At 49.9% G+C, this 26088-nt stretch overlaps 1 protein-coding gene across 2 annotated transcripts; it reads right to left on the bottom strand.

Moving 5' to 3' along the window:
- Window positions 1-320: 320 nt before the first annotated feature.
- TEPSIN (TEPSIN adaptor related protein complex 4 accessory protein) lies at window positions 321-21269 on the bottom strand. 2 transcript variants are annotated; one of them, XM_075347909.1, is made up of 13 exons: window positions 21199-21269; window positions 20686-20758; window positions 18827-18918; window positions 18653-18746; window positions 16973-17040; window positions 16366-16444; window positions 16213-16275; window positions 15310-15504; window positions 15063-15240; window positions 6168-6281; window positions 5814-5892; window positions 1214-1348; window positions 321-981 (listed from the first exon to the last, which is right to left on the bottom strand). In XM_075347909.1, exons 1-13 carry the CDS (start codon window positions 21232-21234, stop codon window positions 526-528), a joined length of 1662 nt encoding a protein of 553 aa, XP_075204024.1. In that variant the 5' UTR covers window positions 21235-21269; the 3' UTR covers window positions 321-525. The 2 variants fall into 2 exon arrangements, with proteins under 2 accessions (XP_075204024.1, XP_075204025.1); XM_075347910.1 differs by having other exon boundaries at window positions 15361-15504.
- Window positions 21270-26088: the final 4819 nt, after the last annotated feature.

Genomic DNA, 26088 nt, shown 5'->3' with positions numbered 1-26088 from the left:
TCTGGGTCTCCCAATGGAGCGACAAAGAAATTCCATTTTCCAGTGCGCACATAGCCTTAAAGAGTATTTTATGTATATTTTTTTTCCTTGTGGATTTTGGAGTAGAATTCACATCAAAATCCATGTGCTAAAGCAGTGTGTGAACTTTGGCTTGGGGAACAGAGTTGTTTTTTTAATATGGATTTTGAAGTAGATATATTTAAAACCCTACCTCAGACACCTTACTCTATGTCCAACCTTTGCAACTTGACAAATTTTTTTTTTTGTTTTTTTTTTTCTTCAATCCTTTTACCTCCCCCCGTAGGACATCCTCTCTGGAGTCTTGTTTGAAATATTTTAATACTGTCCGCACTGTAAGATATCATGATTTATACACAGCCTTTAACATATTAATACTTGGGCGTGCTAGTGCTTGCTGGTTTCAGCTGCATGTCTTGAACATCTTCTCCCGGTCCAATAGGCAGACACCATGCATCACCTGGCACAGGTACCAGCACACTCTATGGCACCACGTCACGCTCTAGACTAACTATTCAAGAAAGAGAAAACTGATAGACCGGGCTTAGAAGTCCTCTCCTGTGACACTGTTTGTATCGAGGGTGTATTAGGAGGCTTCAGATTTGGCATCTCACCATCCTTTCCAAGTCTCCATACTGGCGTCACCAACTCCATGCCATCAAAAAGCGATAACGGCCCATGCGGGTCAGTGTGGGCACAGTCATCCATGTCAATGGCAGCAGCCTCTGCTCCGTCCGCATGGTTTCCATTGAGGACAAGTCCGCAGCAAGCCGGTTTTGAGGGATCTGCCGCAATGGGGGAAGTAGGGATGTTTGAAGGGGTCAGTAGATCTTGGCCCCCAGTTTCTAGGAGGGAGTCCGTTAAAAGGTCCAAAGGGGTGGGTTGGTTGGAGGGCGAGGTGGGTAACTGGACGGGCTCTTGCTTAGAAGAGGTCTGCGTCAGGGCTTCAAACTGGAGGAGAGTCTTTAAACGAAAAAAAACAAAAACAAAATAAAAATGGTTAAATATGACGCAAAAAAAAGCCAGATGTCTTATATTCCAGTCACATCCAGAGCTGCATTCAAAATTCTGCTGGCTGCCTGAAGGCAGCTTTGATAGAACTTAATTTTACCACCAAATGAAAGAGGGCCAATTGTTTAAATCCCCCAATAGTATTAAGTGGCCCCCACAAATTCTATAAATCACAGCCCCCTACCTTCCTGGCTTTGTCCTTCACTGGTCCTGGAGGTCCTTGGCTCAGCTTCAGCAGATTGTTCCTGACCACCGCAAGCATGTGGTCATGTGACAGAAGGTCAGAGGTCATGAGGGAAGCGATAGCGCACATCGATCGCTGCATGGATACAGAAAGAAAGAAATTAGAATACACTATATTATTCCTTTACATGAACCTTTGCAGGGGGAGATATGTGGCTATCACTCATCTGTGCACCACTTATCCATGGAGATAAAAATACACTGGCAGGAAAAATACATTGTTTTACCCACTAACAGACCTGGGACAAGGATCTGCCACCCCCATGCACTTCAGATTGCCAGAGGATCAAAACACTAATGTCCATCTGCTCCAGGTGCGAACTCTACATCTGCTGCACTGCTCCTTCCCTCCTGCGGTCACCACTAGGGGGAGCTCTCTGTATAGGATTTATGTAGTACAGTGATAGCAAACTGGACAGGTGGCTGCAGTTGGGTCCTGTCCTTCTCTGCCCTTATTCACACTGATGTCACTGATGGGATAGGACCGATGGTTACACCTTGTCGTGGTGTGAGGGCTTTTACGCTCTTTGATCAAACAGTATTAACCAAGTGCCCTATCTTATTTAAACGTACGACTACTATTTACCGTATTTTTCAGATTATAAGACGCACTTTTCCTCCCAAAAATGTGGGAGCAAAATGAGGGGTGTATCTTAAAATCTGAATGTAGCTTACTGGGAAGTTGAGAATGGGGCGCTGTGCTGGCTGCAGTGGGCTCTGTGTGGAGCAGGGCAGTGTGGCAGGTTAGATGCTTTGTTAGTGGTGCAGGGCTGTGCTGGCTGCAGGGGGTGAGATGCTCTGTTGGCGGTGCAGGGCTGTGCTGGCTGCAGGGGGTGAGATGCTCTGTTGGCGGTGCGGGGCTGTGCTGGCTGCGGGGGGTGAGATGCTCTGTAGGCAGTGCGGAGCTGTGCTGGCTGCGGGGGGTGAGATGCTCTGTAGGCAGTGCGGGGCTGTGCTGGCTGCGGGGGGGGGGGGTGAGATGCTCTGTTGGCGGTGCGGGGCTGTGCTGGCTGCGGGGGATGAGATGCTCTGTAGGCGGTGCGGGGCTGTGCTGGCTGCAGGGGGTGAGATGCTCTGTTGGCGGTGTGGGGCTGGGCTGGCTGGGGTGGGGCACTGTATGGAGCAAGGCAGTGCGGGGGGGCGATGCAATCTTCAAATAATGCTGCCAAAAGTTGGCGCCTGCGCAGATGGAGCTCTTCGCTCAACGACAATCCGAGAACTCCATCTGCACACGCGCCGACTCGTGGCTGCATTATTTGAAGATCGCACCACCGACAGAGCATCTCACCCCCGCACTGCCTTGCTCCACATGGCCAGCACAGCGGCCGGCCATACAGCGGTCAGAATTGGCCTACTCCAGCACCCCCCCGCCTCCTGTGACCCCGCTCCACCACCGCTGTCGCCCCCCTACGGTAAGACGCCACCGGATTATAAGATGGACCTTTTTTATATATTTTTTTTTTTTAACCTCTCTATATTTGGGGTGCGTTTTCTAAAACGAAAAATACAGTACTTGTTATAGGGTATATGCTCATTTTGTGTTTTCTCTTAGTCTCATCAGTGATACCAAAGTTGTATGTTTTTTTTTTTTTTGTTTTTTTTTAATACTTTAACCCCTTCAGCCCCGGGGCACTTTCTGTTTTTGCGTTTTTGTTTTTTGCTCCCCTTCTTCCGAGAGCCGTAACTTTTTTATTTTTCCGTCAATCTTGCCATATGAGGGCTTGTTTTTTGCGGGACAAGTTGTACTTTTAAATGAAACCATAAGTTTTACCATATGGTGTACTGGAAAGCAGCAAAAAAATTCCAAGTGTGGAAAAATTGCAAAAAAAGTGTGATGGCACAATAGTTTTTGGGATGTTTTATTCACGGTGTTCACTATATGGTAAAACTGATGTGTGGGTATGATACCTGAGGTCGGTGCGAGTTTGTAGACACCAAACATGTATAGGTTTACTTGTATCTAAGGGGTTAAAAAAAAATTCACAAGTTTGTCCAATAAAAGTGGCGCACGTTTTGCGCCATTTTCCGAAACACGTAGCGTTATTTTTTGGGATCTATGGCTCAGTGACGGCTTATTGTTTGCGTCTCGAGCTGATGTTTCTAATGGTAGCATTTTTGCGCAGATGCTACGTTTTGATCGCCTGTTATTGCATTTTGCGTAAAACTTGCGGCGACCAAAAAACGTAATTTTGGCGTTTGGTAAACGGCGTAGTGGCAAAAAAATTCCAATCAGATTAATTGATTTTATATTTTGATCGGGCATTTCTGAACGCGGCGATACCAAATATGTGTATATTTATTTATTTTTTAACCCTTTAATTTTCAATGGGGGGAAAGGGGGGTGATTTGAACTTTTAGGTTTTTTTTTTTTTTTAAATTTTTTAAAACTTTTTTTTACTTTTTTTATTTTATTTTACTAGTCCCCCTAGGGGGCTATAGCGATCAGCAATCCGATTGCTGATCGCTATCTGCTGATCACAGCTATACCGCTGTAAACAGCAGAAATAGTCACTTTCTTTCTTCCTCTGCTCAGTGCCGAGGAAGAATGAAAGTGAAACTTCGTAGCAGCAGGCGTCATCACATGACCCTGTGCTACGATGGCAACCACCGAACGTCACGTGATCACTCACGTGACGTCCGGAGGGGGCGGCGGTAAGTAAAAAAGATAGTCGCGCGCATATAGATCTCGCTGCCAGACTTTGGCAGCGAGATCTAAGGGGTTAATGTTCCGGGTGGAATGCGATTCCACTCGGAACATGTAGGCACACATGTCAGCTGTTGAAAACAGCCGATATGTGTGCCGATCCACGCCGCCTGCCCGCGGCAGGGGGCGGGGTTTACCGGGACACGATCCATGACGGAAAGATCCGTCCATGGTCGTGAAGGGGTTAAAAAGGTTGTTTTTTGAGTGAGCCACCATCTTTTTTTTTTTTTTTTTTTTTAAACACGTTTTATTGAAGGTTAAGTAAATCATCATTACAAGAAAAGATAATTCAGCAATTTGTACAGTAAAAATATGTGTAAATTGGTTAATAGCTAGATTAATAATACATCAACAATCAGGACAATATCTATTGCTTTCAGCATGGCATTAGTACAGTAGATGTTTCAAAGGTGTCAGTTCGCGAGCCATATCCAACCTGGGGCAAAAAGCCCATATTGACAAGGAATGTACAACCCAAGTGTCAGGGACCACGTCACATTACTGATACAGAGTTTCATGAATTACATATTTCTCCTCTCCCATCACTGGAGCAATATCGAGTATTACTGCGACAGTAATGACTGTAGTTTATCGGTCAGGGAACCGGGTGATCCTCCGGTCAAGGGCGAACCCAACCATCTACCCCATATTTTGTCAAATTTATGTAAAGAACCTCTCGTCTTATATACAAATTGTTCTAACGGAATTATAGCATTTACCAATGCAATCCAAGAGGCTCTAGTTGGGGGATGAGTGCTCATCCAATTTAGTAGAATGCCCTTCCGGGCCAAAAACAGGACCTTTTTTATTAATAGATTCTCATCTTGGGACCAGGAGTGTACATCTACCACCCCGAATAAACACAGGATTGGGCTCATAGCAACCGCTTTTTGAAGTATGCTGGAAAGAGTCGCTACAACCTCACCCCAATAGGAGAGAATGACCCGGCAATCCCATATCATATGCCAGAAATCAGCACCGTCTCTCCCGCATCTCGGACAACCCACCCCCACCAAATTATTCATCTTTTTCATCTTTTTCAGTCTCTGGGGAGTGATATAACTCTGGTGTATTATATATAATTGGATCAGTCTATTATTGATTGCGGGAGAGACCAAAGTGTGGGATTCGACAATGTCATCCCACACTACTTTATCAATTTCAGAGATCCTGGTACTCCACTTCTCCCGGACAGAAAGAGGACTGTTCATGGCTTTGGCCCGAATGAGGGAGGAGTATAGTTTGGAAATAAGACCGCCAGGGCCCTGTGATCTGATAATTCCAATGACTGGGAAGGAAGAAAATCTAGCCCCACGACCAGAGAACTGAGCCCGAAAGACGTGCCTGATCTGGAGATACTGAAACCCATGAGATTCCGGCAGATCGAATTCCGCACGCAGTTGCGCGAAAGGGCGGAGTTCACCATCACGGACAATTGAACCCAGGGAGACTATTCCGTGATTCCTCCATTCACCAAACCCTGGCAACCCACAAAAGTGTGAAAGGTCCAGGTTATCCCATAAGGGGGTCTCAATTGGTATGTCATGATGAGCCACCATCTTTATTGATAGTACTTTGGAGAAAATTTGACATTTTGTTTGCTTCTTATTGTGTTTTTTTTATTTTATTTAGTGGAAAACCCTTGGCTTTTTTGTTAATTAAAAAATAAAAATTCTTTACTCGGTCCCTGAGATATTGTAGAGTTGAGCTCCCTCTGGTGGTGGCTTCCTAATGGAAGCTGATGCAGCATCGACCGCGGCCTTGCTGCGATACACAGTACATCCGCTTCACCTATGGCATTTTATAAATGATGATTTGTATTTGCCTCTTTTCTCACCAGTTGGACGCATGCGTCTTCCCCTTCCAACGATCGGTTTAACATCGCAAAGACGACTTCACAGTTCAGCAAGGAACACCTGGGGTGGAAATGCAGAGGTCAGCACCAGAGCAGCATCACAGGCAGCCTGACTATAATCCACCTCCACTGCTCTGCACGGAGCATGCGCCGCACTACGGCATTGTGGGGCATGTAGTGTTCCCAATAATTTTATGCAGCTTTGGATGTGAATAGAGTATAAGACGAAAGTGTTCCATCTCCATCATTTAGTAAAATCCTCCTAGGTCATCTTGGATGATTGTTCTGAATCTGGGACCCGATCGTGAATCAGTATACGCCCCACCTTGTACTCACCCTCGGATAAATTGCTGCACCTCCTCTTGGGTGAGGAACACTTTGTGCCCCTTGGTGATGGTCAAAACTAACTGCGCCTCCTGTAGACAGTCGCCTGGATGAGCAGGTTCCACCCTGTACGAGAGAGACGCACGGCCGGATTACTGAACAACTTACTGTATTTGCAGGATCCCTGCTTGCCGTCAACGACTAAGAACATTCTTGTTCCAAATCTCGAGACTGAGAACCCATACGATACCCGATACTTCAGATTCATGGAAAAGACGGGGTTTGGCGCCGCTCATATCAGCGGTATTTTCCCATAAAGCCGAATCCAGCACAAAATCATTACAGTTCCATTCCACGGCAAGATGCGGTCACGTGCATCATACACAACCGCATGTGACCGCATCTTCCCGTGATTCAATTGGAAAAGAATGGAACTAAAACGTATCTGTGCCGGATTCGGCTTTGCGGCAAAATACTGCTGATGTGAGCGGCGCCTTAAAGCTGCGCTGCCGTAATAAATTTAATAATAATGCTGGACAGTGATTTTACTCAGTCATCGAGTCTCAGAGATTCATTCTACTGAAGACACAGGCGCATCCAGACAATGCCTTAATGATGGGCGCACATATTTGGGTAAGACCCCATTGCGCTCTCTATTCCAGTTTTTTTATCCTGATACTTAACACAGATGGGGATTTGGTACAAATGCACCGGCTCTAGGAAATCTTCTGTGGGTGAAATACAACAGCGGCACAAATCCCTCCCTCATCTTGATAGTTTGTTACTATGTATCAGTGCAGGTAAAATGTAAGATGAATGCAGACTACTCAGTTTAAAAACAAAGACCCTCAGATTTGAGAAGTATTCGGTCTGTAGTTGTAAATATACACTGTGTGCAGAATTATTAGGTAAGTTGTATTTTAGAGGATTTTTTTTTATTATTGATCAACAACTATGTTCTCATCAATCAACCCAAAAGACTCAAATATCAAAGCATAATATTTTTGGAAGTTGGAGTGGGGGGGTTATTTTAGTTTTTTCTATCTTAGGAGGATATCTGATTGTGAAGGTAACCTACTGTGCAGAATTATTAGGCAACTTAATAAAAACCAAATATATTCCCATCTCACTTGTTTATTTTCACCAGGTAAACCAATATAACTGCACAAAATTTAGAAATAAACATTTCTGACATGCAAAAACAAAACCCCCAAAAATTAGTAACCAATATAGCCACATCTCTTCATGATGACACTCAACAGCTTACCATCCATAGATTCTGTCAGTTGCTTGATCTGTTTACGATCAACATTGCGTGCAGCAGCCACCACAGCCTCCCAGACACTGTTCCGATAGGTGTACTGTTTTCCCTTCCTGTAGATCTCACATTTTATGAGGGACCACAGGTTCTCCATGGGGTTCAGATCAGGTGAACAAGGGGGCTATGTCATTATTTTTTCATCTTTTAGACCTTTACTGGCCAGCCACGCTGTGGAGTAGTTGGATGCATGTGATGGAGCATTGTCCTGCATGAAAGAAGGGAATTTTGTTACTTACCGTAAATTCCTTTTCTTCTAGCTCTTATTGGGAGACCCAGACGATTGGGTGTATAGCACTGCCTCCGGAGGCCACACAAAGCAATTACACTAAAAAGTGTAAGGCCCCTCCCCTTCTGGCTATACACCCCCAGTGGGATCACTGGCTCACCAGTTTTAGTGCAAAAGCAAGAAGGAGGAAAGCCAATAACTGGTTTAAACAAATTCACTCCGAAGTAACCTCGGAGAACTGAAAACCGTTCAACATGAACAACATGTGTACCCGCAAACAAACCAAAAATCCCGAAGGACAACAGGGCGGGTGCTGGGTCTCCCAATAAGAGCTAGAAGAAAAGGAATTTACGGTAAGTAACAAAATTCCCTTCTTCTTCGGCGCTCTATTGGGAGACCCAGACGATTGGGACGTCCAAAAGCTGTCCCTGGGTGGGTAAAGAAATACCTCATGTTAGAGCTGCAAGACAGCCCTCCCCTACGGGGAGGCAACTGCCGCCTGCAGGACTCTTCTACCTAGGCTGGCGTCCGCCGAAGCATAGGTATGCACCTGATAATGTTTGGTGAAAGTGTGCAGACTCGACCAGGTAGCTGCCTGGCACACCTGTTGAGCCGTAGCCTGGTGTCGCAATGCCCAGGACGCACCCACGGCTCTGGTAGAATGGGCCTTCAGCCCTGATGGAACCTGAAGCCCCGCAGAACGGTAGGCTTCAAGAATTGGTTCTTTGATCCATCGAGCCAGGGTGGCCTTAGAAGCCTGCGACCCTTTGCGCTTACCAGCGACAAGGACAAAGAGTGCATCCGAACGGCGCAGGGGCGCTGTGCGGGAAATGTAGATTCTGAGTGCTCTCACCAGATCCAACAAATGTAAATCCTTCTCATACCGATGAACTGCATGGAGGACAAAACGAAGGCAAAAAGATATCCTGATTAAGATGAAAAGAGGATACCACCTTCGGGAGAAACTCCTGAATGGGGCGCAGCACTACCTTGTCCTGGTGGAAGACCAGGAAGGGAGCCTTGGAAGACAACGCTGCTAGCTCAGACACTCTCCGAAGAGATGTGATCGCTACCAGAAAAGCCACTTTCTGTGATAGTCTAGAAAGTGAAACCTCCTTCAGAGGCTCGAAGGGCGGCTTCTGGAGGGCAACTAGTACCCTGTTCAGATCCCATGGATCTAACGGCCGCTTGTACGGGGGAACTATATGGCAAACCCCCTGTAGGAACGTGCGCACCTTAGAAAGTCGTGCTAGACGCTTCTGAAAAAAGACGGATAGCGCCGAGACTTGCCCTTTAAGGGAGCCGAGCGACAAACCTTTTTCTAACCCAGATTGGAGGAAAGAAAGAAGGGTAGGTAATGCAAATGGCCAGGGAGACACTCTCTGAGCAGAGCACCAGGATAAGAATATCCTCCACGTTCTGTGGTAGATCTTAGCAGACGTGGGCTTCCTAGCCTGTCTCATGGTGGCAACGACCCCTTGGGATAAGCCTGAAGACGCTAGGATCCAGGACTCAATGGCCACGCAGTCAGGTTGAGGGCCGCAGAATTCCGATGGAAAAACGGCCCTTGGGACAGTAAGTCTGGTCGGTCTGGCAGTGCCCACGGTTGGCCGACCGTGAGATGCCACAGATCCGGATACCACGCCCTCCTCGGCCAGTCTGGAGCGACGAGTATGACGCGGCTGCAGTCGGATCTGATCTTGCGTAGCACTCTGGGCAAGAGTGCCAGAGGTGGAAACACATAAGGGAGCCGGAACTGCGACCAATCTTGCACTAGGGCGTCTGCTGCTAGAGCTCTTTGATCGCGAGACCGTGCCATGAAGGTTGGGACCTTGTTGTTGTGCCGGGACGCCATTAGGTCGACGTCCGGCCTTCCCCATCGGCGACAGATTTCCTGAAACACGTCCGGGTGAAGGGACCATTCCCCTGCGTCCATGCCCTGGCGACTGAGGAAGTCTGCTTCCCAGTTTTCTACGCCGGGGATGTGAACTGCGGATATGGTGGAGGCCGTGGCTTCCACCCACATCATAATGCGCCGGACTTCCTGGAAGGCTTGCCGACTGCGAGTCCCTCCTTGGTGATTGATGTATGCCACCGCTGTGGAGTTGTCCGATTGAATTCGGATCTGCTTCCCTTCCAGCCACTGCTGGAAGGCTAGTAGGGCAAGAAACACTGCTCTGATTTCCAGAACATTGATCTGAAGGCTGGACTCCTGCTGAGTCCACGTACCCTGAGCCCTGTGGTGGAGAAACACTGCTCCCCACCCTGACAGACTCGCGTCTGTCGTGACCACCGCCCAGGACGGTGGTAGGAAGGATCTTCCCTGTGATAATGAGGTGGAAAGGAGCCACCACTGCAGAGAGTCCTTGGCCGTCTGGGAAAGGGAGACTTTCCTGTCCAGGGATGTCGACTTCCCGTCCCATTGGCGGAGAATGTCCCATTGAAGTGGACGCAGATGAAACTGCGCAAACGGAACCGCCTCTATTGCCGCCACCATCTTCCCGAGGAAGTGCATGAGGCGTCTTAAGGAGTGCGACTGACTTTGAAGGAGAGCCTGCACCCCTGTCTGTAGTGACCGCTGCTTGCTCAGCGGAAGCTTCACTATCGCTGAGAGAGTATGAAACTCCATGCCAAGATACGTTAGTGATTGGGTCGGTGACAGATTTGACTTTGGGAAGTTGATGATCCACCCGAACGCCTGGAGAGTCTCCAGTGCAAAATTCAGGCTGAGTTGGCATGCCTCCTGAGAGGGTGCCTTGACCAGTAGATCGTCCAAGTAAGGGATCACAGAGTGTCCGTGAGAGTGCAAGACTGCTACCACTGCTGCCATGATCTTGGTGAACACCCGGGGGGCTGTCGCCAGACCAAATGGCAGAGCCACGAACTGAAGATGTTCGTCTCCTATCACGAAGCGCAGAAAGCGTTGGTGCTCCGTAGCAATCGGCACGGGGAGATAAGCATCTTTGATGTCTATTGATGCTAGGAAATCTCCTTGGGACATTGAGGCAATGACTGAGCGGAGGGATTCCATCCGGAACCGCCTGGCGTTCACATGCTTGTTGAGCAGTTTTAGGTCCAGAACAGGACGGAAGGAGCCGTCCTTTTTTGGAACCACAAAGAGATTGGAGTAAAATCCTCGACCCCGTTCCAGAGGGGGGACAGGGATCACGACTCCTTCTGCTCTTAGAGAGTCCACCGCCTGCAGCAGGGCATCTGCTCGGTTGGGGTGTGGGGAGGTTCTGAAGAACCGAAGTGGAGGCCGAGAACTGAACTCGATTCTGTACCCGCGAGACAAAATGTCTGTTACCCACCGGTCCTTGACCTGTGACAGCCAAATGTCGCAAAAGCGGGAGAGCCTGCCACCGACCGAGGATGCGGAGGGAGGAGGCCGAAAGTCATGAGGTAGCCGCCTTGGAAGCGGTTCCTCCATTTGCTTTCCTGGGGCGTGAGTGAGCCCGCCAGGAATCTGAGCTCCCTTGTCCTTTCTGAGTCCCTTTGGACGAGGAGAATTGGGGCTTGCCCGAGCCTCGAAAGGACCGAAACCTCGACTGCCACTTTTTCTGTTGAGGTTTACTTGCTCTGGGCTGTGGCAAGGAAGAGTCCTTACCCTTGGACTGTTTTATGATTTCAGCCAATGGCTCACCAAACAGTCTGTCTCTAGATAATGGCAAGCTGGTTAAGCATTTTTTGGAACCAGCATCTGCTTTCCAGTCCTTTAACCATAAGGCTCTGCGCAAAACCACAGAATTGGCGGCCGCCATAGAGGTACGGCTCGTAGATTCTAGGACAGCATTGATAGCATAGGTCGCAAACGCAGACATTTGCGAAGTTAGGGACGCCACCTGTGGCACTGCTGGATGCATGATAGCATCCACCTGTGCTAAACCAGCTGAAATAGCTTGTAGTGCCCACACGGCCGCGAATGCTGGAGCAAACGACGCGCCGATAGCTTCATAGACAGATTTCAACCAAAGGTCCATCTGTCTGTCGTTGGCATCTTTAAGTGAAGCGCCATCCTCTACTGCGACTATGGATCTAGCCGCAAGCTTGGAAATTGGGGGATCCACCTTTGGGCACTGGGTCCAGCGTTTGGCCACTTCAGAGGGAAAAGGATAACGGGTATCCTTAGAACGTTTAGAGAAACGCTTGTCTGGATGAGCGTCGTGCTTCTGGATTGATTCTCTGAAGTCAGAGTGGTCCAAAAAAGCACTTAATTTACGCTTGGGATACAGGAAATGGAACTTCTCCTGCTGTGCAGCTGCCTCCTCTGCTGAAGGAGCTGGGGGAGAAATATCCAACAGTCTATTAATCGCCGATATAAGGTCATTAACCATGGCGTCACCATCAGGGGCATCCAGATTGAGAGGGGCCTCAGGATTAGAATCCTGATCACCGTCCTCAGTCTCATCACAGAGAGACTCTTCTCGCTGAGACCCTGAGCAGTGTGATGACGTGGAGGGTCTTTCCCAGCGAGCTCGCTTAGGCTTCCTGGGACTGTCATCTGAGTCAGAGACTTCAGCTTGTGATGCTTGAGACCCCCTTGAAGTACGGATTAGTTCCAACTGAGGGGGACCAGAGAGCATAGCCACAGCAGTGTCCATGGTCTGAGGAACTGGCCTGGCCTGCAAGGTCTCCAGGATTTTTGTCATAGCCTCAGACATTTTATCAGCAAACACTGCAAAGTCTGTCCCCGTCACCGGGGCAGGGTTCACAGGCGTCTCTGCCTGGGCTACCACCACAATAGGCTCTGGCTGACGAAGTGCCACTGGGACTGAACATTGCACACAATGTGAATCATTGGAGCCTGCCGGTAGATCAGCCCCACATGCAGTACAAACAGTGCACACAGCCCGTGCCTTGGCAGCCTTGCGTTTTGCGGATGACATGTTGCTGCCTCCTCAGAGCAGTACAGGGTGTCCAGCCAAGAAGCGACCTTACAGTGCAACTAAATATATATATGGTACCAAGAAAAAAGTACACTAATATAATCACTGAGGCACTAGTGGGGCCAGCACTACTGTGCAGCTTACCGCCCGCTTAGGAGCGGTGTGTGGTCGCCAGAAATCCCTCTAGTCTGGGTCTCCCAGAGCCTGCTGCCTTTCCCCAGCCAGATCGCATGTGTAATGGCTGCCGGCGTCCTTGTGGAGAGGGGGGGGGGCGGGCCCTGGGCGTACACCGACGAAGAGCGGGAAGTCTGCTTCCCCCTGTGCCTAGTGAGAGGGCTGGAGCATGTAAATAAAGCTCCAGCCCTCGGCGCTGCCATTGAGCAGCGTCTCTCCCCTACCCTGATTGACAGGGTGGGGGCGGGAACGAAGCGGCGCTAGGCCGCAGAAGCCGGGGGCTAAAGTTAGAAGCGCCGCCGCCGTAAAAGCGCGGTCGGCGCAAAGCCCCCGGCGCACCACAAGTCGCAGCTGCGCCGCCGCTCCAGGAGCGGTCGGCGCAGTAGTTCCCAACACACAACGTCACTCAGCAAAGCTGCAGTGACCTAACCCCCAGCGTACAGCGCCACTGTCCCCGGCGCACTACAACGCTCAGCAAGCCCTGAGAGTGTCCGTGCCTGCCGGGGACACAGAGTACCTGAAAGTTGCAGGGCCATGTCCCTGAACGGCACTCCCGCTCCCAATCCAGCAGGTTCTATGGGTCTGTGGATGGAGCCCGGCCCCAGGGCTTGGGGGCCGGCAAGATCCCACTTCCACAGAGCCCTCCAGGGGATGTGGAAGGAAAACAGCATGTGGGCTCCAGCCTCTGTACCAGCAATAGGTACCTCAACCTTACAAGCACCACCGCGGGTGAGAAGGGAGCATGCTGGGGGCCCTATATGGGCCCTCTTTTCTTCCATCCGATAGAGCCAGCAGCTACTGCTGACTACAAACAGTGGAGCTATGCGTGGATGTCTGACCTCCTTCGCACAAAGCAGAAAACTGGTGAGCCAGTGATCCCACTGGGGGTGTATAGCCAGAAGGGGAGGGGCCTTACACTTTTTAGTGTAATTGCTTTGTGTGGCCTCCGGAGGCAGTGCTATACACCCAATCGTCTGGGTCTCCCAATAGAGCGCCGAAGAAATCATGTTTTTCTTGAACAATACCGACTTCTTCTTGCACCACTGCTTCGAGAAGTTGTCTTCCAGAAACTGGCAGTAGGTCTGGGAGTTGAGCTTCACTCCATCCTCAACCCGAAAAGGTCCCACAAGTTCATCTTTGATGATACCAGCCCATACCAGCACCCCACCTCCACCTTGCTGGCGTCTGAGTCGGAGTGGAGCTCTCTGCCCTTTACTGATCCAGCCTCTGGCCCATCCATCTGGTCCATCAAGAGTCACTCTCATTTCATCAGTCCATAAAACCTTTGACAAATCAGTCTTAAGATGTTTCTTGGCCCAGTCTTGACATTTTATCTTATGTTTCTTGTTCAAAGGTGGTCGTTTTTCAGCCTTCCTTACCTTGGCCATGTCTCTGAGTATGGCACACATTGTGCTTTTTGATACTCCAGTAATGTTGCAGCTCTGAAATATGGCCAAACTGGTGGCAAATGGCATCTTGGCAGCTTCACGCTTAATTTTCCTCAATTCATGGGCAGTTATTTTGCGTCTTTTTTGCCCAACACGCTTCTTGCGACCCTGTTGGCTATTTGCCATGAAACGCTTGATTGTTCAGTGATCACGCTTCAAAGGTTTGGCAATTTCTAGACTACTGCATCCCTCTGCAAGACATCTCACAATTTTGGACTTTTCAGAGCCAATCAAATCTCTCTTCTGACCCATTTTGCCAAAGGAAAGGAAGTTTCCTAATAATTAAGCACCCCTTATATAGGGTGTTGATGTCATTACACCACACCCCTCATTACAGAGAGGCACATCACCTGATTTACTTAATTGGTAGTTGGCTCTCAAGCCTATACAGCTTGGAGTAGGACAGAGTGTATAAAAACTGTCATGTGATCAAAATACTCATTTGCCTAATAATTCTGCACACAGTGTAGACATTTTCATTCACTGACAGCAAACACATTTTGGAAATTGTGAGAAATTGAAAATAAAAAAATAAGTAACTGCACTTTCACAAAACTTGATCGGCCTTAGGGACAAGTCAGAAGTTTTGATCAGTGAGGTCCAAAGCAAAGACCGTGATTGCTAAAATAAGGGGTCTAACCCCACCTCACTCCTTCATGTCAGTGATTTTGGGGGTCCACAGGCTGAACCCCCCCATCTATCAAAAAAGTTTGTGAATGTGCAGACACTTTTTAATCACCAAGTACTAAAAAGTTCTGCAACTTTCTAGAATATATTGCATTTCAATTCCTCTGCTTGCTGTTAATGAATGAAGGCAGTAATATTAGTCTAGTGTCAGTCCAGTGAGTCTACCTTTCAGAGTTCTCTGTGCTCTCTCGGTTGCTGCTGCGGGACTGCCCATCGCTGCCTGTTTTGCTCCCGGCATCCGAGGATAGGCTGCGTGGAGACTTGTTAGGAAAGGAGTCCTGGGAGCTATGACCACTGTCGCTGTCGTCCCATCCTCCCCCGGGGACCCCTGAGCGGTGACTGCCTGGAAGGAAAGCTACATGAGAATATAAAGCAGGCACGACCCACCCCACACCAATCAGACGTCCTTTACCCCTGTGAGTAGCAGTAGGCACCGGATGCCCTGCGGATGCATGCCGCTCACCCATGGGTACCACCACCGGCCTGTACGTGTCATCCGCCTGATCCCTGAGACAAGGGGATGGCGACCCTGCTCCGATTAGCACTTTCTGTGTCACAGCGATGGCTGCCCTCTGTATGCCGCTCAGCAGGGCTTCACTCGGGGTCCCTGGGAAGAGATAGTCACCGAAGATATAGCTTACACTGCTTGCTGTCAGTGAACATGAACTTCTCACAGCTGAGGATTTGCTACAATTGTAGTACATTAAGGGACCTGTACTGAGGATCTTCTGGTGGGAACACCCCTTTAACTGCATCTCATACTAATTGGATGTTAGATCGGTGGAGGTCCTACTCAGCCATGACCTTCTGGATGGGCAAAAAACAAGGACCAGGGTCCCTCGTTATTGCGATCCGCGAAGTTCCCATCTCTACGATAATGAATCTACCACTTACGTCATGAGTACTTCTGTCTGAATTACCCCTTTAAAGGCATGTTTTGATACCAAAAACATAGTATGTGGCAGATGTGCCTAACAGAGGGCCATCTGAATGATGGCATAAGATAGCACACATAATATGCCACATGGCTCATCCAATCAGCTGGCAGGGATCACATGACTCACATTATTTGCTTTTTGGGAAGTTTTCCAATACAATGGCGCCATCTAGTGTTAGAAATCGTGAAGGACACATATGACAGTGCAGAAGCAGCAATCAGTCCAAGAAGTTACAGGCCGAGCCTCCAGAAAACTGCACTATGGAGGTCCCAGGACTGCATGGTCCCCAATATGATGGACTATGGCTCTCTAATTCTCTGTGAGAAGAAATTCTCCCCTTTAATCTGTAAATATTATAAGAATATGTGAGAAATTACCCAAATTCTGCTTCTCCCTGGTGTAGCCAAACCCTTGGGAGCGGGACAGCTGAGACCCCATTCCTGCAAGAAATTGATAGTAGAGCAATTAGCAAAATAGGCCATTTAATTACAGAAAGGGTAACACAAATACCAGCAGTCCTCGCACATTACCGGGCTGGCACCTCTCCTTGTTTAGCACCATACTGGAATTGCGCGGTGCAGGATCTGTATACAAACTGCCCACAAGTTCCTGGACGGAGAGAAGATAATATGAGCCTGTGACTAGTCTGTGCGGCCCCCTGGAATAGATCATATCTATATAGAGTCGGACTGGCTACCGGAGGATCCGCCAGTAATACCACGCCTGGCCACGGTTACCTGCACTGCACCCCAGAGCTCTCACCTGATTTTCGGAGTGCAGCCTGGACTAAACTCGGGTTTGCAGGACTGAACCGCAAGCGCCGACTGATTCCCTGGCGATTGCGGTTCAGTTCATGACAGCTGCGGACAGGCCAGGCTGAACTCCAAAGCAGTCACCTGAGCTCCGGATTGCAGCCCGGCATGTCCGCAGCTGTGACATGAACCACAATCGCCAGGGAATCAGTCGGCACTCGCAGTCCAGTCCTGCAAACCCTGAGTTCAGTCCAGGCTGCACTCCGGAGCTCAGGTGAGCACTCCAGAGTTCAGTGCAGTAACCGTGGCCAAGGCTGGTATTACTGGAAGTTCCTCTGGTAGCCAGTCCGACACTGTATGTATATAATAAAGTGTGCAGACTTACCTGACCGGCCGCCCGCACCCTCTGGTACAGGCTGATACCATGTAAGGGGTCTGGGGGTCCACTAACAGCTATAAAGAGAAAGACAGTAAGGTTAAGGCACATTTACAGTGATGTGTACCGAGAGAGGAAATCTAGGTAGAGCCCTGCCGGGACCTTCCTTCCCAACATCACCAACTACATTTCCATAACTGCTTTGAGGGAGAGGAGAGGTGTCATGGCTATTCCTGTAGTGCAGTCTCGGCCCCCCTCGCGCAGTGCAGTTTCGGCCCGCCTCTCTGCACTTTATCAAGTCGAGAAAAAAAAACATGCACAGTAAGGCCCCTTTCACACATGAGTTTTTTAGCGTCAGTCACAATCCGTTTTCTCGACGGATCCGTCGCAAATTGTGGCAAACCTGATGCGACAAATCAGTTTTTTGACAGATCCGACTAGCTGGAGGCTACATAATAATTGCAGCAGGCTCAGTTTAAAAAAACGGAATCTGTCGCCGGATTCTGTCATTTGACAGATTACAAAGGATCCTGCGCCTATAGCATAGGCTTCCATTCTACCAAACAACGGACGACGTAGACAAAAAAAAACGTTAATTTGTTTGTTGTCTCCGTCCAACAGAAACAATTTTCGACGGATCCGTCGAACGATGGATGAAATGTGAGGCCATCTGTCACAATCAGTCGCTAATACAAGTCGATAAGAAAAAAACGGATCCAGCGGCATCAGTCGCCGGATCCGTTTTTTTTCAAAATTCGTTGGATTGTGATTGACGGCAAAAAACTGATGTGTGAAAGGGGCCCAATCACACAAGCTTGTAGGCTGAGAACAGTGGGAGACTAGACTGCAGCACTACAGATTCTTTAAAGGGGGAGATCTTCCAGGACTTTAATGTTGATAATTTTAGGATGACTCATTAACCCTTTTGCACACCTGGACATAACTGTACATCAATAAGGGAACTCTAGTATTGCATTACTGCAATAGGAATATTTGAAAAAAAAGATATTTATCTTATGTATTGGCTAAATGCATGTGAGCCCAGTCACCACGGCAAGGTGATCTCTGTATACCGGGAACCTAACAAACTATAACCAGGTTGTGTTCACTCCTCTTTATAGCTGGAATCTATCTGCCCAGACGTGGAGATTTTTAACCCAGATAGTGGCATTTTAAGTTAGGCTCCCAGTATATAGAGATTACCTTGCCGTGGTGACCGGGCTCACATGCATTGGCCAATACATAAGCTAAGTATCTCTTTTTTTTTTCTTCAAATATTCCTATAGCAGTAATGCAGTTCAAGAGTTCCCTTTTTCATTGTTAGAATTTTAGTGTGAAGCTGTATGTATTTTTGTAGTTATGTGTTTTCAGCTGGCACCTGTTCACACCTGTTGGATGTGTGGGTCAGTCTTTTTGATATAACTGCACATCAGTCAAGGTACATGTATATGGAAAGGCTCAGAAGCCTGGGAACGCTGGAAGGGAAGAGATTTGTGGCCTCCACTCTAGCCCCAGGTACCACTGACCTGGACACTGGGCCACTGCTGACCATGACAACACTTATATCAGCCTGAGTGACCTCTATGGCTTGTGACTTAGGGATTATGAATGAATCTATGATAAAGCTGAGAGGGCACAGATCACCAACAGGGACAATGACACGGGCTCCTGTATGTAGCATTCTCCTACCTGAAGCCTCCTGTATGTACACCGCGTTCCGTCTGAGATCTTGGACAATCTGATCGGAGCCGTAAGAGCAGAGATAGAGCAGGATCTTCAGCACCTGGAGACGACACAACATTGAGAGGGGCCGGAGGTCAGCACACTGCGCCCATGTACCTCACCCCACAACACTGCACCCACCTTCAGCTTCACGTGACACGAGTTGTTCTGCAGACGGTTCAGAAGATATTCCAAGAGGCACTGACAACTCCCAGAAGACTCGTGGGAGATCTCTGAATACCGGGGTTAGGGAATCAATATCATATACCAAATTATTACATGGAGGAGATGAATGGGAGCAAGTGAAAAACATGTGACCTCCACGAAAGGGTGGCCCCTGGTGGGGGAGAAAAGGGACAGAGAGGGAGGGGGAAGGGAAAAGGGACGGGGGGGGGAGGAGAAAAGGAACAGAGGGGGGGTGGGGAAAAAAGGGACAGGGGGGGGGGGGAGGAGAAAAGGGACAGAGGGGGGGGAGGAGAAAAGGGACAGAGGGGGGGGAGGAGAAAAGGGACAGAGGGGGGGGGGGAGGAGAAAAGGGACAGAGGGGGGGGAGGAGAAAAGGGACAGAGGGGGGGGGGAGGAGAAAAGGGACAGGGGGGGGAGAGGAGAAAAGGGGGAGAGGAGAAAAGGGACAGAGGGGGGGGGGGGGGAGAGGAGAAAAGGGACAGAGAGGGGGGGGGGGAGAGAGGAGAAAAGGGACAGGGGGGAGGGGGAAGAGGAGAAAAGGGACAGAGGGGGGGGAAGAAAAGGGACAGAGGGGGGGGAAGAAAAGGGACAAAGGGGGGGGAGGAAGAAAAGGGACAGAGGGGGGGGGGAGGAAGAAAAGGGACAGAGGGGGGGGAGGAAGAAAAGGGACAGAGGGGGGGGAGGAAGAAAAGGGACAGAGGGGGGGGAGGAAGAAAAGGGACAGAGGGGGGGGTTAGAAAAGGGACAGGAGGAAGGACGGGAGGAAGGAAAAAGGGACAGGAGGGAAGACGGGAGGAAGGAAAAAGGGACAGGAGGGAAGACGGAAGGAAGGAAAAGGGACAGGAGGGAAGACGGAAGGAAGGAAAAGGGACAGGAGGGAAGACGGGAGGAAGGAAAAGGGACAGGAGGGAAGACGGGAGGAAGGAAAAGGGACAGGAGGGAAGACGGGAGGAAGGAAAAGGGACAGGAGGGAAGACGGGAGGAAGGAAAAGGGACAGGAGGGAAGACGGGAGGAAGGAAAAGGGACAGGAGGGAAGACGGGAGGAAGGAAAAGGGACAGGAGGGAAGACGGGAGGAAGGAAAAGGGACAGGAGGGAAGACGGGAGGAAGGAAAAGGGACAGGAGGGAAGACGGGAGGAAGGAAAAGGGACAGGAGGGAAGACGGGAGGAAGAAAAAGGGACAGGAGGGAAGACGGGAGGAAGAAAAAGGGACAGGAGGGAAGACGGGAGGAAGAAAAAGGGACAGGAGGGAAGGGGGAGGAAGAAAAGGGCCAGGAGGGAGGGGGGAGGAAGAAAAGGGCCAGGAGGGAGGGGGGATTGAGAAAAGGGACAGAAAGGGGTAAAAGGTGTAAACGCGGTCAAAGACTGGTAGAGTGGGAAGAGGAGAGGGAGGGGAATAAAAAGGGGTAGAAATGAAGGTGTAAAAGGTGGAAAACTGTGTGGTAAGGGAGAAAATGGAGTAGAAGGTGATCCCTGACCTCAGGAGGGTGCAGTGTGCCACACATGGAACAGCTTTGTATCAAACAGAAATCTTTGCTTTTATGGGGTTTTCCAAACAGACATAAAATCCCACCGAAGAGCACATCACTCTGATCTGTCTATTGCTCCACTGAGGCATATACACAGATCTCCGGCATTTCTCTTTTATCAGTCTGGGGAACCTATTTCGGACTGTGGGACCCCTGAATCATACATCAGGCCCCTATAACAGGTGAAAGCTTTGAATTGTATAAGTATTATAGGGTTAATACGGAATGTAATGTGCATAGAGCACAGATCCCGCCGCACCGCTGGCCATCGGCAGTAAAGGATACTGGCTATTTCCTCATACAAGTATCCAGGGCAGGGGGTGTCGTCATCGGAGGTCCCCTTTAGTAGCAATGGAAGCTGTGGGAAAAAGGAGAGAATGTTAGACAAGAGCTGCTGTCACTCTGTACAGACACCAGGGGGCGCTGCAGCCAATGCAAAGCAGAAACAGGCATTTATAGGAGTCATTTAATTAAAGGGTAAGAACATGAATCACAGGGAGCGCCGGAAAATCCATCCCCAAAGTGAGATGGCTCAGATTCCTGACAGCCCAGAACACAGACCTGAGAGCAATGTAACGTAGTGTATGGAAAACGCCCGTAGCTTAGGTGTAAGTACAGCAGGACCATTGGGTCCACTTTAAAACAAAAATGTAAATAAATACATGACAAATGTTAATGATCTAAACAACATTACAGACATGGAAGATCCCTTTAAGGAGAGTTCCATGATTTCACCCAGACAGATAGAGAGCCTAGGAGAAGCAGAGAGAAGTGACAGCTCGGTGCCGGCACACTCACCTGCTGCAGGAACGTCAGCCTGCCCAGCACCGCCATCCTCCCCAGCCACCGGGACCTCACTGACAGCCGGAAGCCTCATCCACCAATCACAGCGCAGACTCCTCCCCAGCAGCCAATCAGCGCGCAATTTCCAAGAGCACGACCAATAAGCGACACTTTAAGAAAACCACCAATTGGAACGCAGGCTGGACGTTTCTGCGGCGGTGATTGGCTGGCACGTCAAATATGGCTGCGCCCTTAGAAAAATAGCTGCCGGAGCTATAATGAGTGCGAGGACGGTGACTCCGGGGAAGTGGCGGCTGGAAACCATCCCTCGGCTCTTGGTGGAGTGCAGGGTGCAAGTAAGAAAGAAAATCCGCTCCCTGGCAGCTGTCGGTGGACGACGTACAGGGCACTGCTGGGACTTGTAGTTTCACAGGTTGCAGATTACTGTATACAATAGTACACGTCCCAGCAGTCCCTTCCTGCCTGAAATGGGTCTACCCCCGACTATTTCAGCAGTTTCCTGGAAAATATCAACGTTATGTGCAATTCCTCTGTTGCTCCTCCTGAAAATATAAGAGTGTGACGCCCTGGCAAAACCAGGTAGTCACAGAGGTTGTACAAATCTCTCAGGGCAGCTTTGCACGTTGCAACATCGCTGGTGCGATGTCGTTGGGGTCAAATCGAAAGTGATGCACATCCGGCGTCACTTTCGACATCGTAGTGTGTAAATTCTAGATGATACGATTATGAGCGCAAAAGCGTCGTTATCGTATCATCGCTGCAGGCTCCGACTTTTTCATAATTTCGCTGCAGCGACAGGTACGATGTTTTTCCTCGTTCCTGCGGCAGCACACATCGCTGTGTGTAAAGCCGCAGGAGCGAGGAACATCACCTTACCTGCCGCCGGCGGCTATACGGAAGGAAGGAGGTGGGCGGGATGTTTACATCCTACTCATCGCCGCCGCTATTGGCCGCCTGCTGTGTGACGCCGCACGACCCGCCCCCTTAGGAAGGAGGCGGGTCGCAGGGCGGGTGAGTGCATGTGAAGATGGCGTAGCGATAGCTACGCAAGCTTTCACAAGATATCGTACCTGCGACGGGGGCGGCGACTATCGCGTGCGACATCGCAGCATCGGCTTGCGATGTCGCAACGTGCAAAGCCCGCCTCCGGTACAAGACTCCATCCTCCTTGGCATACCAACACAAGCCCACACCCAGGTGCACAACACCAGCCAGTAAAGCCTAGTCACCCCCCATGACAATCGGGACACACCAGTGGACGGGACTAGGCGGATGGGAGCGCCAACCTAGGGGTCTTGAGGTGTCAGGGGCGGGAACCAAGAGTCTAGTCTAGGAGTTGAGTGCTGACAGTTGAAGTGGCAGCGGTGTCAGAAGTTGGGGCCCCTGGACTACCGGACTAGGTGGCAGACGGCAAGCAGGGCCACAGGCGACTGAGATCCGGTCGCGGGAGACCTGAAGCCCGACACTGCCGACAGTGGGACTCCGGTCCGGAGGACGTGCACAGACGGGGGTGCCTGGACCCTAGGACGAGGAAGGCTGCAGCCTCTTGTCAATTGACTAGCCGGGGAAAGGTTTCAGGCCTTGTACTAGAGAAGCCCAGAGAGCGAAACGGAAGCCCAACGCAGGGTGTCCGCCAGAACCCACTGAGATCCCAAGGGTCAGATTTCGCGGGCCACAGCTCCCATACACAGTACTGGGAGTGGGCTTCCCCGTTCCAAGCGGAGTTATCCCATTGAAAACACAAACACTGAGTGCAGGAGGAAGGGACCCGTTTGCTACACCAGGGTGTGTGACCCGAATACACCCGCCGGAGGCTACCGGTCACTGGCAATTTGGTTTACGACTGGACTTTGGTATACTTACAGTTCCAAAGAATTGCACACAACCATCCCCGGTCCAACCCTGCACGTCATTCTCAGCAGTCATTGCTCCCGTACACCTGGGCCCCGGGACTACACCTCCCCTACCCGTGGAGGGGATTCCATCCTGCTGCCCCGCTCCATCAGCCCCGGGCGTCCCATCACCAAGCAGCAGTGGTGCTACCAACTCTCACCGCAACCCACGGGTGGCGTCACTGACAAAAACTCTCTCCCCAGTAAATATTCCCCTTTCCTACGGAAGTGATGACGGACGGCTATACGAGCCCGGGTCCGGTTACCACTCGAGCGGCCCCTGCAGCGGCCCGGCCCCCGTCCGCAACAACCCCACATGTGAAATTGGGCATCAGCAGTTTTCTTGTCACTTGGTGTGTGGCTCTGACTACTTTGGGGACAGGTCAAGGCCCAACCATCTAATTATTCATCCATTTCCAGGAGGAATAACAGAGGGACATTACAATTCAGAAGTTTTCTGTATAAGTTTATGGGGTTATTTTCAGTGTTTAAAAAAAAAAGTTAGAGAAGGGGGGAAAAATAATTAACCCTTATGCTTCCAGGCAGCAGCCTATGGGCGATGTGTGTCAGCGGACGCCACCGGAAAAACCGAACTGCGGAAAGGGACGTGTGCAAAGGAGTTTGAAGAGTTAAAGCGGTGCGTCACTCAGGCGGTGAGTGGTACTGGGGCAGCGATCCACACTCCCACCCCTAATGAAGGGTGGGATGGCTGGAAATGTGCACTTTTCCACCTTTTTTTTTTTTTTTACTTGCATACATGCGCTTGTGGCCAAAAATCATTTTTGTCTTTGAGAGCAAAGTTTTTAAAGAAACTCATAGGCTTGGCCGATGTATTCTCTCTTCCTTAGGCTGGTTTCAGACGTCCGTGTTTCAGGTACATGCCACATCCATTTTTAATACGGATGTCACACGTACCCATGTTATTCTATGGTGTTACTCACACGGACCGTGTGACCCTCCGTGGCCCCGCACGCTCGCGCGCACAGACACACACACAGACATGTCTGTTTTTTCTCCGGCAGCACAGGTGTCACACGGATTGCACACTGATGTGATCCATGTGACATCAGTGTGACACGTACCAGAGAAAACACGGGTTTTTGAAATAGATTTTCAATATTAACCTGTATCCAGCGCTGTCTTCTTCAGCTCTGCTGCCTCCCACTCATTATATTCACTGAATATTCACTGCACTGAGGAGCTGGAAGCCGGAGCATCGCCGGTGACAGGCGAGCATCCAGCAACCAGTGTGTGAGCAGTGACGTTCAGGAGGTCATCAGAGTTCTCAATGAACTCTGATGAACCCGTGAAGTCACCATGGTGACACCCGCTGTAGTGTGGGGGTCATCAGGATGTCATCAGAGTTCATTGGGAACTCCAATGACTTCCTGTACGTCACTGCACACACACTGCTTGCTGGATACTCACCTGTCCCCGTGATGCTCCGGCTTCCAGCTCCTCAGTGCAGTGAATAATCAATGAATATAATGAGTGGGGGTCAGAAGCAGGAGACAGCAGAGCCGAAGAAAACAGCGCTGGATACAGGTGAATATAGAAAATCTTTTTATTTCAAAAATCCGTGTTTTCTCCGGTACTTGTCACACTGTCATATATATGCACACACAGATGACACACGTTTGATACATGTATGACCATACCGATGCATGTGGCTTGTACCTAATTAAAGACGGCTGTCTGAAAGGGGCCTTATTCAGAGCACAAATCCTGGTTCCCCCTGTTTAATCAGCAGTAGATTATCATTACAGGACTACCTGTGCTGCCAGGTAGTCCAGCATATTCATGAGCTCTGTGTAACTGATAGATCTGCAGCAGAGGAAACTGATTTTATCAAAATGACAGCAAACAGCTCAGTAAGTGACATCACTGGAATCAAGGTCTGTGTCTCTACATTTTGCTGCTTTCAGATGGGGAGCAAAAACCTGGTGACTGATTCCCTTTAATATGAAATAATAAATATTAATATTGAGCAGAATTAGTTTCAGAATATTGGTTCGGCCTCCACACCAATCTCTCATGTTGTTGACTCTGAAAATTAATTGCTCACCAATGGGACCCTGCGGCGTGCGGACGGGGCCCACGTCTGGGACCCTGCGGCGTGCGGACGGGGCCCACGTCTGGGACCCTGCGGCGTGCGGACGGGGCCCACGTCTGGTGACCCTGTGGCGTGCGGACGGGGCCGCGTCGGGTGACCCTGTGGCGTGCGGACGGGGCCGTGTCGGGTGACCCTGTGGCGTGCGGACGGGGCCGCGTCGGGTGACCCTGTGGCGTGCGGACGGGGCCGCGTCGGGTGACCCTGTGGCGTGCGGACGGGGCCGCGTCGGGTGACCCTGTGGCGTGCGGACGGGGCCGCGTCGGGTGACCCTGTGGCGTGCGGACGGGGCCGCGTCGGGGACCCTGCGGCGTACGGTTGAAGACTCTGGAGACTGTGGTGATGTGACGTCCATTAATAATTGTCTCTTGTTACAGGCCAAGCGCAGCACGCGGTGACCAGACAACCCCTGGCCTCAGCCCCAGCACTGCAGCCAGACACTTTCCGCTCTGCAGCTGATGTAATAAAATACCGTATTTTCTTAAAGGGGGAGATTGATGACAGCTGCAATTTCACTCGATTACGTACATCACATAAGTATTCCAGCCTCGTCTACACATGCCAGTTTAGGCTTAATGGGGTTTTCTCATGAACAGACTTAATTTTAAATCAATACATCTTTGCAATAATTGAATGTGTTTAAATAAATGTTCCTGTGCTGAAATAATTGTATATATGTGCCCCTGCTATGTACTGTGTAATGGCTGTGTCTGACCGTACAGGGACATGGTCTGATCATACCACATCTCCTGGGCTGGGGAGGATGCAAGAGTATACAGACATTACAGAATGGTATCAGAGATGATTCTTCTTGTGAGGTAAAACATTCCCTACCTGTTTTTAGGAAATGTTTTACCCACAGAATTACACAGTACACAGCAG

The sequence above is a fragment of the Anomaloglossus baeobatrachus genome, chromosome 5 (assembly GCF_048569485.1).
Source record: "Anomaloglossus baeobatrachus isolate aAnoBae1 chromosome 5, aAnoBae1.hap1, whole genome shotgun sequence".
Classification (NCBI taxonomy): Eukaryota; Metazoa; Chordata; class Amphibia; order Anura; family Aromobatidae; genus Anomaloglossus; species Anomaloglossus baeobatrachus.
Note: the sequence above shows the minus strand (reverse complement) of the source record. Positions and strands in the feature narration are given on the sequence as shown.

Excerpts from the sequence above, each read along its gene's own strand:
- TEPSIN (XM_075347909.1), bottom strand. The coding sequence starts at position 21,234 with ATGGCGGTGCTGGGCAGGCTGACGTTCCTGCAGCAG. Across the intron at positions 15,241-15,309 it reads GCCTACTGCTACTCACAGGG|GCAGTCACCGCTCAGGGGTC; the intron begins GTAAAGGACGTC and ends CTTTCCTTCCAG. Across the intron at positions 6,282-15,062 it reads AGCACAGAGAACTCTGAAAG|GGTGGAACCTGCTCATCCAG; the intron begins GTAGACTCACTG and ends TCTCTCGTACAG.